Consider the following 17,182-nt stretch of genomic DNA (forward strand, 5'->3'; position numbering starts at 1 on the left):
TTCGACTATGTGCTTTCGACCAAAGTGCAACGTGATTGTAATTCGACTCCAACTTTTCCGTACCCAATGAAGTGCTTTTGTAGCTGCTACATTAAAAAAAAACATAGGCCATTTTTTCTTAGTCTGAGGAATGTTCAAAGACAATAAAAGAACAGTGTCTGACAGTGTTCAGTCTCAAAACATAGCTCAAAACATGTTGGTTTGCTACGATTTCCGGGTTGAAGGACATGTTTAGTCGTGTGCATCGGTGCGCGACGGGGTTTCCAGGTGTTTTTGGCGATGGTGCCAGATGTGTGGTACTTTTCTTGTCCCTGGAAGAGATTAAAACGTTTCTCCTTTTTACACACCAAGGGGAACATAGTCTGCTAACCTTACTGGCTGACCCATGTCCCCAACAGACAGACTTTTGAATTAATGTTTAGAAGAAATTACCTATTCTTTACCTCCCGATTAAAGTGGGCTTAGTAGCCGCAAATGAAACAGAAAATGAAAGGCCTAAAGGCCTACCTCTTTCACTTTCAGTAACCAAATTGGCCAAAGCATTCATCTGACAGCGTCTTTGAAACAATGTCTACGACTACGAATTTCCTTCCTGATTGCAATGTTGCTCGCTTACAAAATTTAGCCGGAGCTACTGCGCCTCCGGTGGTTTGAATTACTGGACATAGCTATGTGATGTGAAAGACTTGCTTTATGTAATAAAGCCAAACTCCCAGATACCTCTTAATGGTGTATAAAATAGTAGTAGAAAAGAAAATCAGGAATTTGTAGGCAGATCAGACATGGGCATGCAGGCTCTGAAGCAGATTTTATTTTACTGACATCTGGTGGGGGACTATGATATTACACTAATGTTTGACTTGTCCAGCGGTGTCCGTTCACTTCAGTTCATCTTTATTTGCCATTTGCCCAGGTACGAGTACATGTACATTGGAATTTGTGTGTGGGTCTCACAGTCATAACGATAGAAAGAACAATGTAGAAACAACAAAAACTCAAAGAAAACAATAGAAACACAATATTGGTAAAGTGTACGTAAAGAGTTTTAAGTCACAGGTCTACATAAATAAATATAGCAGCTATGGAGAAATAAATAGTATGTCTATACTATTTATTTATATAGCTACAATAATAATAATAAAGAGACCACTGCACATTTTCTCGTCATCCTACGGTTGCTGAGTGACATTCAAATGAGTTGACACATTCATATTCAAATTTCCAGTGGTCTTTTAATTTTGAAAATGGTCATCAACTAATTTGAATGAATAGAGAATGTATACTTTTTTTTTTTGATCCCGTGAGGGAAATTTGTTTCTCTGCATTTAACCCAATTTCACCGAATTAGTGAACACAGCACACAAGAATGCAAGGTGGTGTGAGGATAGCTTCCGATTGGTTCCTGCAGCACTGTGTTAACAAGGTGTCTTAATGTGCACTGTCCTTGTAAATCAAATAAATGAAGTGAACAGTACTGTGTGACCTCGAGACAGAGATCTACGTGGAAAGAGCGCCGTACTTCTCCTTCAAGCTCTGCCGCAGCAGGCGTCCCCGCCTCAGAAAAGAGCCTCCCTCACATCACAGCAGGCCATGCGCTCCTGAACATGGCAGAGATCAGGAACTTTGGATTCAGTACATTTATTCAAATCTGTTTATTGGCACGGATCAGCTTGGCATTCACACTGGACATGGCATCACAATCACACATTACAAATGGTTTCTATTCAAAACAGTGACAGAAAAAGGTCTCACCGACACACACATGGCATTTGACCGAACAGAAGTTAACCGACCCCTTTGTTTTTAATGGCTTTGTTCAGATGGCGCGACAAACTCCCAACGAAGCCCCGGCCCCCTGGACCACTCCACACGGGCCCCCTGGACCACTCCACACGGGCCCCTGGACCACTCCACACGGGCCAGCTCGTGCACCACCAAGCGCAGCCAAGCCCAGCTGGACCCGCAGTGGCCCGCAGAGGAAGATGTGCCTGGATTTTGTAAAAATCCACTGTGTACAAATTGTGGGATTGGCCATACACATAGATCTGCAACAGCAAGTTGGGGGATGAGCAATATGTATTTTTTTCAAAGGGCCAATGTCGATATTCACCATTAGATGACTTTATCTGTACCATGTCCAAGCTCCTGGGATCTCTAGCTCAAGTCACACATACAAACTAAGGGCCTTGGTGAAAGGCAATAATAATGAAACAAATACATGATATTACGCATTTTATGTAATGTACAATGATATTTACATTAAAAAACAAGGGGACCTAGTAACCGATGCTAAATTGATTTAAAATGATAAGCTGGGCGGCTTTTGAATTTATGCAAAAAACGTTTTGAGAGACCAACTCACATGTACAAATCACATGAGTGAATACATCTACCTACAACTGTTTTGAAAATGGAGTTTGAACTCGCCGTTATGTGTGGTTTGTTTAGTCAGCACATGATGAGAGCATTCAGTGAGCTCACTCAAGTAGATGTGTTGAGATCACGCCTATTCAACATGATTGCCTTTTTATTTGAGAGTGTGTAGTCTGGTGCTGTATGATTGATAAGACTGCAATTAGTTAACCCATCACCAAAGAGTTTGAGAGAAGCTGAGCTCTGTCAACATTATCATACATTTTAAAAATAATAATAATAATAAAAAAAAAACATTTTATCAACATATTCATCACCATCATCAGATGGATTACCTGAGGTCACAGTACTACGAGTAAAATGTTTAAAATGTTAAATAAAATAAAAAATCAACTGTTATTTACAGGTATTCTCAAGGGGCAACCATGTCCTAAAACATGTTACAAGACAAAGTGCACAGTAACAACAAACTGATTGGGCAAATGAAGAAAAAAAAAACAAAACAAAACAAAAACACAGTGCCTCATTATTAGAGGGAGATCCAGATAGCTGAGCATGCCGTACTCCGTAGCTGTGCACTCCTGGCTTGCTCAGTAAGCTTCACACAAGCAGGATGTGTTGGACTGGATCTGCACACGGCAGAGAGTCTGTAACGTCGCTCCATGGGCTGTGCAGCGGAGGTCATAGGTCACATCAGATCACTATACTGGTACCCGTGCGAGAACTCTTGTCCTGGAAAACAGAGAGAACAGTGACGGCGTTAGACTGTGGAACTGATTCTGAACTGTGAACTTGGGCTGTGTGGAGCTGCATATGTTCATACAGGAGAGGTCATGTTTATGTTTATGCATATGCTCATACAGACACATTATTGCATTGAATCTGCCTCCATTTTGAATACATAATTCAAACATTCAGTATGTCAATTGGAGAAAGAAAGTGAACCTCAAGGCGGATGGCTTCAACAAAAACTCAGGTCAGAATATCTGGTGTTGCATCAGTGAAACAAGTTTGATCATGTTGGCTGGAGGTACTTAGACATTTCTTATCCAAGTCTGGGGTAGATGGTAAATATGTTCTCTTATCCGTGTGTGCAACAACCCAGTCTGACACTGTTAGCCTAGCTTAGCATAAGCACAGGAAGTGGGTTGGTTAGCCTATGCTAGCCTATAGCCAAAAGGGAGCTATAGCCGAACTAACAATGTTTCATTGGGGTTATTGCAGCCAAAAGAGGCAGAAAAGAGGTTAAAATTGGTTAATAATTCCAAGGTATTATTTGTATTGATTGCTTTACGGTTGTATGTCCGATACAAGATGATGGGACACAACAGGCTCATTCGACTTCATGTAGCCGTCCTAAAACGACTGCAGATGTAATACACCTCTGAAGTTCGCCTACGACATGGACAGAAAAGCCACCATCTTTGCCCATATAAGGAGATCCAGTTACCGTCTTTGCCCATATAAGGAGATCCAGTTACCGTCTTTGCCCATATAAGGAGATCCGGCTCTCCTTAAATGGGAAAAGATGGCAGCTTTGGGTCCTTTTGCAGTTGAACTTCAGACATCTGTTCACATCACCTCTCTCACCGCTGCACACTTTTGTGTGTTTTGATTCGACGCTTCTTACCCCTTACCGAGAAGCGGTCCGGGCGCCTGGCGGGCTTCTGGTCCGGCTCGTACTCGTTGTAGCTCGGCGGCTTGTCCCAGCGGCCCTCTCGTCCTCCTCTGGCTCCTCCCCTCCTGCTGTCCTCGTCGGCGGCGGAGCTCCAGGAGCCGCGGCGACCGGCGGGGGGGGGAGAGTAGCGCCTGTCCTGCCTCTGGGGGCCGGGGGCGAAGAGGTCGTCACGGGAACGGGACCTGGGGCGATAGCCCCCCCGGTCGCCGGGGTTGCTCCTGCGGCCGCGCTCGCTCAGCACGTCCTCCTGGCTGTAGCTGCGGCTCATGGGGGGGCGCGGGCGCTCGTCGCGGTACCGGTGATCGCCACCAGGGGGCGGCCTGCGGTTCATCGGCCCGTCGTCCAGGGCAGAGAGCATGCTGGGAGGCCCGGCGGAGAAGGGCACGTTTCTAGGCATGTGCTGGGGTGGCGGGGGCATCTGGTGGTGGGTGGGGGCAACAGAAGGCTGGGGCTGCATCATCAGGGGGCTGGTCACGTCCATGCCGTGCACCTGGTTCTCCAGGTAGTCCAGCATGTGGTTGGTGCCACGCGCACTCTCCGCCGCCATGCTGCCGTTGCCGTGCATGCTGGGAGGCATCATGTGGGGCGGGTGGGGCTGGGGAGTCGGGAGAGGCATGGGGGACATCATCTTCCCAGAGTTAGAGCCTAGACAACCAATCACAGCAGAGTTAGAGCATAGACAACCAATCACAGCAGTCAGGGTTAGAGCCTAGACAACCAATCAGAGCAGTCAGGGTTAGAGCCTAGACAACCAATCAGAGCAGAGTTAGAGCCTAGACAACTAATCACAGCAGAGTTAGAGCCTAAACAACTAATCACAGCAGGGTTAGAGCCTAGACAACCAATCACAGCAGTCAGGGTTAGAGCCTAGACAACCAATCACAGCGGTCAGAGTTAGAGCCTAGACAACCAATCAGAGCAGAGTTAGAGCCTAGAGTTAGAGCCTAGACAACCAATCAGAGCAGTCAATGGTATGAGGCAGGCAAGTTCACCAGTGGGGTGTCCTACGAAGCAAGTTAGACAAATCTAGGTTATCTAGACATATCGAGGCTGCACAAAGCCTCAACTCGGGTATTAAGTTAAGTGATCCTACGACAGCAGGTATGTGATAAATTTGTCAAACTAGGCTTTCAGCTCAGATCTGTGCGCGTTCTCGTGGTTGGGGTGATTTTGACCAATCGGGAAACGTGGAGACGCACAAGACAGCCTAGGTTTAAAAACGATTACTTCCGCATTTATGAGCGGTAGCGAAATCTAGGGTGGTCTTTTTTAGTGTCTAACCTATAACATCAAAAAGTCGATGGTCATCAGATATTGTATGGCATGCATGTCCATAGTAGTGACATATTTGCACGCACAACATAGTTAAAAGCGCCTTCGAGATTCAAAATGTTTGCAGAGGCGGGGCTGGACCTGTTCAAAGTAGACAGATTAGCACACGTGAGATAACTTCGTTTTTCAAGATAATGGATTGGTTAGAATTGGTCAGAGGGCGGTGATATTTCACGATTTGAGCTATAACTAAGCACATAACCCGCTCCCGAGCAGGTTTGGTTGCGAGCATAAGATACCATGGTGATACAGCGACGCTAAAACAAATCCACTTTCGTATGACAGCATACCCTGGTTTTGAGCGCAACATACCTCGCTAAGCCACTAATCGAGCTTCGTAGGACACCCCACTGGATTGAAATGATTTATTATCTACTTTACATATAAACAATCACGTATGTCACTGTCTAAACAACAACTAACAAGTAGCGCCTCTCCATTCACCTCTTCCAAGCGCTTTAGAGCATTTACAGATCCTCTGCCAACTAGAAGTCTGTTTTCACCTGTGTTTGTTTGCTTGTTTGTTTGTTTGCTTGTTTGTTTGAGGCAGCTGATTTACCTGTACACAAACTGGGAAGTATGACTGCCCATGGCTGTACCATCGTTTAACATTACAGGATAAAGCTGTAACCTGCATAAAGCATTGGGTTGATGTGATTGGCTAAAGCTCTAACCTGCATAAAGCATTGGGTTGATGTGATTGGCTAAAGCTCTAACCTGCATATAGCATTGGGTTGATGTGATTGGCTAAAGCTCTAACCTGCGTAAAGCATTGGGTTCGTGTGATTGGCTAAAGCTCTAACCTGCGTAGAGCATTGGGTTCGTGTGATTGGCTAAAGCGCTCACCTGCGTAGAGCATTGGGTTCGTGTGATTGGCTAAAGCGCTCACCTGCGTAGAGCATGGGGTTCGTGCGTTTGGCTAACACGCTAACCTGCGTAGAGCATTGGGTTCGTGTGATTGGCTAAAGCGCTCACCTGCGTAGAGCATGGGGTTCGTGCGTTTGGCTAACACGCTAACCTGCGTAGAGCATTGGGTTTGTGTGATTGGCTAAAGCTCTAACCTGCGTAAAGCATTGGGTTCGTGTGATTGGCTAAAGCTCTCACCTGCGTAGAGCATGGGGTTCGTGTGATTGGCTAAAGCTCTCACCTGCGTAGAGCATGGGGTTCATCTGGTAGGAGCTTTGGGAGGTCATGGGGGCGTAGACCGGCTGGCCGTTCATCCAGGGAGACATGGCCTTCTGCGCCTCCTTCATCATCCGATGCTGCATCACCGCTGCACAGCGCGGGGGAGAGACAGACAGTCATGTCAAATAATACACCCACATTTGGACAACATTGGGGGGGGAAAATGCTCTGCAACTCACTGTGACAGAGACGTAGGACTGAAAGATCAATAATGTGCACTAATGTAATTAGCAAATCAGAAAAGCTGAAATTAACTGTGCCGCTAGCAACTCTGATCTTTTTTTGAACTCTTTTTTTTTTTTAAACGGCGTAATCGTAGGGAGATGATGTGTGTATAGGCGGCGTAATCGTAGGGAGATGATGTGTGTATAGGCGGCGTAATCGTAGGGAGATGATGTGTGTTTAGACGGCGTAATCGTAGGGAGATGATGTTTGTGTAGCGGTGGCGTAATCGTAGAGAGATGATGTGTGTGTTTAGCGGCGGCGTAATCGTAGGGAGATGATGTTTGTGTAGACGGCGTAATCGTAGGGAGATGATGTGTGTGTTTAGCGGCGGCGTAATCGTAGGGAGATGATGTTTGTGTAGACGGCGTAATCGTAGGGAGATGATGTGTGTTTAGCGGTGGCGTAATCGTAGGGAGATGATGTGTGTTTAGGCGGCGTAATCGTAGGGAGATGATGTGTGTTTAGACGGCGTAATCGTAGGGAGATGATGTGTGTTTAGGCGGCGTAATCGTAGGGAGATGATGTTTTTTTAAACGGCGTAATCGTAGGGAGATGATGTGTGTGTAGACGGCGTAATCGTAGGGAGATGATGTGTGTTTAGACGGCGTAATCGTAGGGAGATGATGTGTGTTTAGACGGCGTAATCGTAGGGAGATGATGTGTGTTTAGACGGCGTAATCGTAGGGAGATGATGTTTGTTTAAACGGCGTAATCGTAGGGAGATGATGTTTGTGTAAACGGCGTAATCGTAGGGAGATGATGTTTGTGTAGCGCTGGCGTTGGTACCTTTCTCTGGGCAGCAGCACTGGCGCGGGCAGCAGGGGCATCGCACGTAGCAGCAGCAGCGCTGAGGGCAGCACTGGCAGCAGCACACGCCCAGGAGGATGATGAGCAGGACGCCACCGAGCACGATGAAGAGCACCGTCAACCAGTCTGCAACAACAAGCAGCGTCAGTTCAGCCTGTAGGGGGCGCTGTGCCATATGCAACTGCAGTGTGAACTGCATCATCACACTCGGGGGGGGGGGGGGGGGGGGGGTGGCAAGTGGCCAAGGGGGTTCTGGGTTCGAATCCAACCTGTGGTCATTTCCCAGGCCCATCCCATCTCTCTATGTCTCTCTCAAAAAAAAAAAATATTCAAAAAGCTATATTGGCATAACTGAACATCTGACAGTAGAACATTTGACACTATACCCTTTCTATAGAAGTGTTTCATACTTCTACCATATTCTATAGGGTTCCTATAGAGCCGTTTTATAGGACTTCTATAGTACCTCCCAAAATACTTTGAGATCCCGATAAGTTCTAGAATATTCCTATTAAACTGCTATACCTTTTTCCCAAAAAAATCCTGAAATATTCCCATAGTTGTCGTTCCTGTAGGGCGGTTGATAATACGGCTACTCACGGTAAACGATGAGCTTGATCTCTTTGTCCGAGTCTCCGGTGGTGTCCCCTGTGGCGTCCACATTGCAGAAGTAGACTCCATGGTCCCACCACATCACCTCGTTAATGACCAGATCAGCCTCTGCAGAGATTAGAGGGGCGTTTAAAGACTCGTCTGTTTACCTTGCACTTCATTCATCAATTATTTTACACCTTCATCATACACATACACACACACACACACACACACACACACACACACACACACACACACACACACACACACACACACACACACACACACACACACACACACACACACACACACACACACACACACCTCGCCTGCCTGTGTTCCTACGAGACATAAGTGTAGCTAGATAACTACTGGGCAAAGCATAGAGTGCATAGCTAGCAATGCAACAACCCCTTGGGCGAGTCACCTAAGTGAACGTACTCCAGTTTAGGCCGTCGCTCTGTAAAGTACCTTGGGAGACATCAATAACATGGGAAAGGACACGATACAGCATAGAGATCTTGCGCTGACATTACGATATGAATTGAATTTCCCCTTGGGGATCAATAAAGTATCTATCTATCTGCCAGCATAACACTCACTGTTCTGGATGGAGATCTTGCGCTGACATTATGATACAAATCGAATTTCCCCTTGGGGATCAATAAAGCATCTATCTATCTATCTATCTATCAGATAACACTCACTGTTCTGGATGGAGATCTTCACATTACAATACTATACATTAGAGCACTCACTGTTCTGGATGGAGATCTTGCGGTACTATACATTAGAGCACTCACTGTTCTGGATGGAGATCTTGCGCTCGCGGTACTATACATTAGAACACTCACTGTTCTGGATGGAGATCTTGCGCTTGCGGTACTATACATTAGAGCACTCACTGTTCTGGATGGAGATCTTGCGCTTGCGGTACTATACATTAGAACACTCACTGTTCTGGATGGAGATCTTGCGCTCACATTACAATACTATACATTAGAGCACTCACTGTTCTGGATGGAGATCTTGCGCTCACATTACAATACTATACATTAGAGCACTCACTGTTCTGGATGGATATCTTGTGCTCACAATACTATACATTAGAACACTCACTGTTCTGGATGGAGATCTTGCGCTTGCGGTACTATACACTAGAACACTCACTGTTCTGGATGGAGATCTTGCGCTTGCGGTACTATACACTAGAACACTCACTGTTCTGGATGGAGATCTTGCTCTCGCATTACAATACTATACAGCAGAACACTCACTGTTCTGGATGGAGATCTTGCGCTCGCATTACAATACTACACACACACACACACACACACACACTCACTGTTCTGGATGGAGATCTTGCGCTTGCGGTACTATACATTAGAGCACTCACTGTTCTGGATGGAGATCTTGCTCTCGCATTACAATACTATACAGCATAGCACTCACTGTTCTGGATGGAGATCTTGCGCTCGCGGTACTATACATTAGAGCACTCACTGTTCTGGATGGAGATCTTCACATTACAATACTATACATTAGAGCACTCACTGTTCTGGATGGAGATCTTGCGCTACTATACATTAGAGCACTCACTGTTCTGGATGGAGATCTTGCGCTCACGGTACTCTGCGCCCAGGGTGGCCTCATTCGTGCCCCTCTTCTGGGCGACGGTGCGCACCGTGCGTTGGCGATCTGGGCAGTCGTTGGACGGATCCTGGCCGAGCTGGAGCGCTGCCTGGTATGCTGCAACAGAAAGAGGGACTCAGGGTCAGTGTCTGTGCAGCTGTGCAGTCTATGTTCAGCATTGATTGATCAGGACTATAATAACAAAACAATAAGCACGATCGCTAGCGACCCGGGTCGTGCCATTCCAGAGTTTTGCTTAATCCAGCTGCAGAGCAGAGCAGGTTTGAGGACCCAGGTTCACCCTCTCAGCATTGGTTGATCAGGACTATATAATCCAGGTTTAAGGGTAAAGCAGGTTTGAGGACCCAGGTTCACCCTTTCAGCGTTGGTTGAGGTGTTGAGTAAAGGAGCGTTAATGAATGAATGGGGAGAAATGTTGTCAAGTCAAGTCAGTTTATTTGAAAAGTGCATTTAACATGCACAGAGTGCAACGCGAAGCACTCCACACACAAGACATCGACACACAAGAGAAAAGATGCAGACTGAGCTGTGGAATGGCCAGCGTACCCATGACAACAAGACAGAAACAAACGCTTAATCTCCACATAAGATGATCAAACAGACATGAATCACGTGAAAAACGGAATGTCCAGGGTTTGGCTAAGTACACTTATGCCTTTTCAAATAATGTGATCGGCTACCTGTGAAACAGGACAGGACTTCCTGTTCCAAACCAACCATGTTCAGGGTTACAGACTCCCTATTCATCTCCCCATTAGGAATCTGTCTGCCGCCTAATAAAGTCTTTGAATTTTGGCATTAGAACTAATACAGTTGGGTGTGAAAGTTTGCATCTCCCTACTGAAAGTTTGCATTTCCCTAGAAGGAATAATGTCATCAACAGGAAAGGTCAGAGTAGAGGCCAATAAGCCTGCAGAAGTCCCTGTTGGATCAAAATGATGCCATTTTTTAATTGAGGAGGTAGTGCAGTGTGCAGACATTGGCCGTGTTTCCCAGATTCGTTAAGAAGCTCTTAAGTGCGAAGATCTTCTTAGGAGCGTTCTTAGAATGTTCTTAGAGCGTTCCTAAGTAGATCTTTGGACTTAAAGGAATATTTCAGTATTTTACACTTTAAGCCCGTTTTCTGTATTGTCTAGCATGAAAACGAGTGTTTGACACCGAAATCTCAACGATTGAGCCTGTTTGTGGAATTTGGCACAAACTATTCTGTCCTTAAAACACCCCTAAACGTTAGTTTTAAAAAATGTGCAGCTCACTGAGTGGTTACTGGTCTTCGACAATCTTCTATAGAAAGTTTAGCAGCGAAATACAGCTTCTGTAATCTTTTATCATGATTTTCGAAATCCCAGAAGTACTTTTTCCATGATACCTCACAACCGTGTGTGCCTTATATAACACAACAGAATTTGAATTTCACTGCGAAACTTGCTATAGAAGATCGTTGAAGACCAGTAACCACTCGGTGAGCTGCACACTTTTAAAAACGAACGTTTAGGGGTGTTTTAAGGACAGAATAGTCCATGCACAAAGCGAGCAATGTTAAAGCCATACAGAGCTCCATTCTAAAGCTGCCAAATTCCACAAACAGGCTCAATCGTCGAGATTTCGGTGTCAAACACTCGTTTTCATGCTAGGCAATACAGAAAACGGGCTTAAAGTGTAAAATACCGAAATATTCCTTTAAGAGCTTCTTAACGAATCTGGGAAACACGCCCATTCTCTTCTGCTTTACCCTCCTGTAGTTCATGTCCTTTACCTGGCCTAAAGACAGCTGGGATGTGTTGTGTACACAACCACTATACCAAACTAAGCCTTTTCATGTTTTACAAGTGTGTAAAAAATGGGCCCTAGTGCACAAGACTGATGTATTTAACTTCAAAAATGTTGTTGCCCCTAAACCCCCATGCAGGGCTCAAGTGAGAATGCCCGCATAGTCCTGTTGCAAACATTGAACACATTTCTTTGTTTTGCACCCTTAAAGGGATATTCCGCCATTTTTGGAAATACGCTCATTTTCCACCTCCCCTCGAGCAAAACAATCGATATTTACCTTGTTCCCGTTCATCCAGCCATTCTGTGAGTCTGGCAATACAACTTTTAGCTTCAGCCTAGCATAGATCATTGAATCGGATTAGACCATTAGCTTCTCGCCTGCTAGCTTCATGTTTAAAAGTGACTAAGATTTCTGGTAATTTTCCCATTTAAAACGTGTCTCCTCTCAAGTTAGAAAGTGCAATAAGACCAACTGAAAATGAAACCTGGCATTTTTCTAGGCTCATTTGACATGGAACTACACTCTCATCTGGCGTAATAATCAAGGCAACTTGCAGCTACTGGCACTACTACTGCTTGTTGTCTATGGGGACTATTTTCAGATGCTGCGTACTAGGGCTGTCCGCAAATAATCGATCAATCGATGGTCGACCAAAAAAAAATTTATTCGACCGAATTCCGTTGGTCGATTGGTCGTAGGAAAAAAAATGCGTCAACTTTTAATTTGAAGGGCGTGAGTCGTTGTGACAAGGAAGACGTGACACGACAAGAACAGAAGGCATCCACTTATTTGACCATGTCTGGAAGACTATCTAAAATAGCCTATGGGAACATTTCCAAAAGGACAAAGATGACCCAAAGAGGATTATATGCAAACTTTGCAGTAAATCATTTGCCTATCACTCGTCCACGACGAACATGCATTACCACCTCAATACTGTAAGTAGCGTTGCCTGCTAGCCTAGCTATGTTGCATTGCATCATCATGAACAGGAGGCGTGTGGCACGTAGGCCTACTTTAAATAAATATTCAGAATGTTCAAAGTTCGTCTGTCTTTTCTGATTATTTTTGTGACACATTCAGAATGTCAAAATCTGAAATCATTTGCCCGTGTAAAGGGGACAGGTTTAGGATTATGGTCCTGCTGTGCGCTTGTCTGCTGTGCGCTTGTCATAATGTCACTGACGTCGGGTTTTTTCACTCTCCGTCTGAGAGAAGAACTAAGCTGTCAATTGACCTTTCGCCAAAAGCGTTCTAATTACGCCCCCCTGTATTGTGGGAGAATTCTGCTGTCAAGTCCGACATTCTGTCCGACATCAGCTGATTTTTGTCGATAGTCTTACTAGCGGATAGCTAACTCTTAACGGCCTAGCAGCATATTTGTTTACATTGTCAGATAATGTATTTCTATTGAAATATAAAAAATCTAAAGTGTCAGAATAAATGTGTGTATCATGATTGAAGCAGAACCTTTCTGACAATGTATGTGGGCGCACAACATTAACGTTACATGCACAATCAGCGTTAGGGGAGAAGTTTATCCCAGCCAAAGAAAATCTGACGCTCGTCTAGTTAGCGGATTTGCACTAAAAGTGTCAACAAGGGTAGTAGCCTACATACATACGTTGATATTAGCTTAAACTAACTGTAGGCGTCTGCTGACTATCCTGTCATAAGTATCGCAGGCGTCACGCATAGCCTAATGACCGTCAATGCATAACGATTTTGCTATATCAGCTATATCAGATATGTATGCTAGATCAGAATCAGAAAACATTTTATCAGTCAGTCACGAGGTTAGTGGTAAATGCGCATAGATAGGCTACTGGCAGCCGGGCATTAAAAATAATAATAATAAAAAATTTTTTTTTTTTTTTTGGGGGGGGGGGGCGATTAATCGATTAGTCGGAGTAAATGACAGCCTCTGGTCGACCAACGAAATCCTTGGTCGTGGACAGCCCTACTGCGTACAATATCACTGCGCCTATGGTACGTTTGCAAGTTGCCTTGATTATTACGCCAGATGAGAGTGTAGTTCCATGTCAAATCAGCTAGAAAAACGCCAGGTTTCATTTTCAGTTGGTCTTATTGCTTTTTCTAACTTGAGAGGAGACACGTTTTAAATGGGAAAATTACCAGAAATCTTAGTCACTTTTAAACATGAAGCTAGCAGGCGAGAAGCTAATGGTCTAATCCGATTCAATGATCTATGCTAGGCTGAAGCTAAAAGTTGTATCGTCAGACTCACAGAATGGCTGGATAAACGGGAGCAAGGTAAATATCGATTGTTTTGCTCGAGGGGAGGTGGAAAATGAGCGTATTTCCAAAAATGGCGGAATATCCCTTTAAGCATTGTTAAGTGCAGCTGTTACTATAAATTCTAAATGAAACCCAGAAAGTGAATATTAAGCTAATCATCACTTTGCCACCAGATAGGACTGAACAGTCTGAACAGTATGTTACACTTATCCTCTGCTGTTTCAACGGTTATCTTTCCTTTAAAAGCCCACTTTTCAAACAGAACGATGTCAGAATCAGTGTCGCAGCAGTACATGGGCTCTTTGATGCATGTAAAGTCTGAATTAATCTGTACTCAAGTTTTGCTTTCTACATTGAGGAAATTATGTTTAGAAGCACATACACGTGTGTGCGTGCCTGTGTGTGTGTGTGTGTGTGTGTGTGTGTGTGTGTGTGTGTGTGTGTGTGTGCCTATGTGTGTGTGTGTGTGTGTGCCTATGTGTGTGTGTGTGTGCGTGCCTGTCTGTGTCTGTGTCTGTGTCTGTGTCTGTGTCTGTGTCTGTGTCTGTGTCTGTGTCTGTGTCTGTGTCTGTGTCTGTGTCTCCCTTTGGGGATTTTAGCACACTAGAAGAAGCAGAAGTGGGCTAAATGTGTTTGTTAAATGTGTTGTTTGCTAAATGTGTTGTTTGTTAGTTCCATGTAATATGCAAAACAACATGTTCAAATGGAACCCGCACGGCCCATGGCATGCCCACAGTCTGACTTTGGACAGTATAGGGGCACAATGAGGCTTCACCTGTGGAGTAGTATTCCAGCACAGGATCCTGGCAGAAGGACTTGAACCGCCACGTTACCAACACATCCTGTGTACTGGCTGAGGTGGAGTAGTCGCAGCGCAAGATGACATTGGCAAACAGAGCTGTGCTTCTCTCTGTCTGCGGCACAATCACCTGGATGGCTGACACTTCTGTGAACACCAGAGAGACAGAGGGCGACATGAGAGGAGGGGTGAGGGGAAAACAGTGGCTAAACCAGTAGAACAGGATAAGCAGACAAAGGCAGCAGGAAATTCTTCATTACTCGGTTTCACTTGGCCAACTCAACAGCATTATGTCTCACCTACAAAGGACACACTCACTGTGCACTTAATCCATCCCATAGCCCACTTCAAACTGCATATTTAAAGTTTGATGTGACTTTACACTAGTCTCTAGTAGGCCTAGCTATTAACTGGCTGAACAGCCTATGATTTAACTTTCTTATCCAAATGTTAGACCAGATTCCGAGAACAGACTAACAAACATGCCATTTTAAACACCCAAAACAACAATTTTACACGAATATAAATTATACAATCGATTTTGTCCGCTAAAGACAACGGCACTGACCCAAACACAAACCACGCGTTTCTTTGAAAAAGACGTTAACGTCAGCCCAAACAAATTCGTCTTGAGACCGATACTGGGGTTTAAAGCATGGGAACGCGACATCTCTAACATTATCTGTAATTCCTGAACGCAATATAGCGTTACAGTTGTTTAATGTCGTAGAGACTGAACCAATACAATTATCTTAGAGTATTTTGCTCATTATAGTTTGGCCAGACAAGTTCATCTTCAACCTCAACAATATCGGCACGAAATTAGCCTACCTGTATGCATGAAACCCAGAAGTAGCAGTGTCAGTAGGCCTATCCGACGAGCCATCGTCTCCGACAAATGTGGAAATGTGTAATGTGTCCTAATGAAGGAAAAGCATCCAATAGTCACGAATTTAAATATAAAAAAAATAGATAAAGAGACTGAGAAATTGCGCCTGTTTGACTTGTCGATCTCCGCCGCCGCAACTCGTTCAAATTCTAACTAGTTATCCTGTGTGCTTTTGGTCGCATCTTCAGCCACACCCCGAAACAGGTAGCCTGACGTCACCTGCATTTGCAGTTTCAGCGCAGCTTGTCCACTGCGACCTGAGTATTTGTTATGGTTATGGCATTTGACAGACGTCTAGTATAGCCTATGAACACTAGGCCTATTGTTAAAATAGTAGGCTACTTAAAAAAGTCTAGTAGCCTAATTAATTTCTTGAATTTCCCCTTGGGGATCAATAAAGTATCTATCTATCTATCTATCTATCTATCTATCTATATATCTATATATCTATCTATCTATCTGATAATAATAGTAGCAGCATTATCAATAATATGGCCTATTTATGATGTTATCAAATCCACAATGACAATAATGAATTTCCGTTGGCCTACAAAAACCATACAACAATACACACCATAACGAGCCTAATTAATTAATTGTTAGGTGAACAGATAAGAGCTAACAGAGCGATGGTAGGAGCGGGGCCTGGTCACCCTGAGCGGAGTGATGACCAGACGATGGCGCGCACCTTCAGGTAGCCCTGCCATGTAGCCTACTGAGAGCAGGTAGCCCTGCCATAGATGTAGCCTACTGAGAGCAGGTAGCCCTGCCATGTAGCCTACTGAGACAGCGCCATCCGGCCCACACTGATGGCATGACAGGTATGCAGCTTAGAAAAGGTGAGTTTTTAGAGATTTAATTGATTTGAATCTGGTCAAGTCAGTCTAGTAGTCAGGGATGTGTCTAGTCTAGTCAGGGATGTGTCTAGTCTAGTCAGGGATGTGTCTCGTAGTCAGGGATGTGTCTAGTCTAGTCAGGGATGTGTCTAGTTTAGTCAGGGATGTGTCTAGTCTAGTCAGGGATGTGTCTAGTTTAGTCAGGGATGTGTCTAGTCTAGTCAGGGATGTGTCTAGTCAGGTGTCTCGAAAGGGAGCTTCAGAGGAGCAGCAATGGATAAGGCAGAGCAGAGCAGTGGGCATGAGACCAGTGGATGTGAGCATGAGAGCAGAGCAGTGGGCATGAGAGCAGAGCAGTGGGCATGGCAGCAGGGGATGTGGGCATGGGAGCAGGGGATGGTGGATGGTGGGCATGGGAGCAGTGGATGGTGGATGGTGGGCATGGGAGCAGTGGATGGTGGATGGTGGGCATGGGAGCAGTGGATGGTGGATGGTGGGCATGGGAGCAGGGGATGTGGGCATGAGAGCAGTGGGCACGAGAGCAGGGGATGTGGGCATGAGAGCAGTGGGCATGAGAGCAGTGGAGGTGGAGGTGGGCATGAGAGCAGAGCAGTGGGCATGGGACCAGTGGAGGTGGGCATGAGAGCAGTGGATGTGGGCATGAGAGCAGTGGATGTGGGCATGAGAGCAGTGGAGGTGGGCATGAGAGCAGGGGAGGTGGGCATGAGAGCAGTGGAGGTGGGCATGAGAGCAGTGGAGGTGGGCATGAGAGCAGTGG

The 17,182-nt window shown here is 45.2% G+C and overlaps 1 protein-coding gene across 2 annotated transcripts; it reads right to left on the minus strand.

Moving 5' to 3' along the window:
• Positions 1–1,637: 1,637 nt before the first annotated feature.
• On the minus strand, positions 1,638–15,756 carry ildr1a (immunoglobulin-like domain containing receptor 1a). Of its 2 annotated transcripts, none has more exons than XM_062528184.1 (8): positions 15,511–15,756; positions 14,656–14,826; positions 9,794–9,943; positions 8,201–8,320; positions 7,580–7,726; positions 6,531–6,656; positions 4,004–4,696; positions 1,638–3,105 (listed from the first exon to the last, which is right to left on the minus strand). In XM_062528184.1, exons 1-8 carry the CDS (start codon positions 15,563–15,565, stop codon positions 3,062–3,064), a joined length of 1,506 nt encoding a protein of 501 aa, XP_062384168.1. In that variant the 5' UTR covers positions 15,566–15,756; the 3' UTR covers positions 1,638–3,061. The 2 variants fall into 2 exon arrangements, with proteins under 2 accessions (XP_062384168.1, XP_062384169.1); XM_062528185.1 differs by having other exon boundaries at positions 4,011–4,696; positions 15,511–15,754.
• Between the last annotated feature and the right edge of the window lie 1,426 nt (positions 15,757–17,182).

This window comes from Sardina pilchardus, chromosome 23 (genome assembly GCF_963854185.1).
Source record: "Sardina pilchardus chromosome 23, fSarPil1.1, whole genome shotgun sequence".
Classification (NCBI taxonomy): domain Eukaryota; kingdom Metazoa; phylum Chordata; class Actinopteri; order Clupeiformes; family Clupeidae; genus Sardina; species Sardina pilchardus.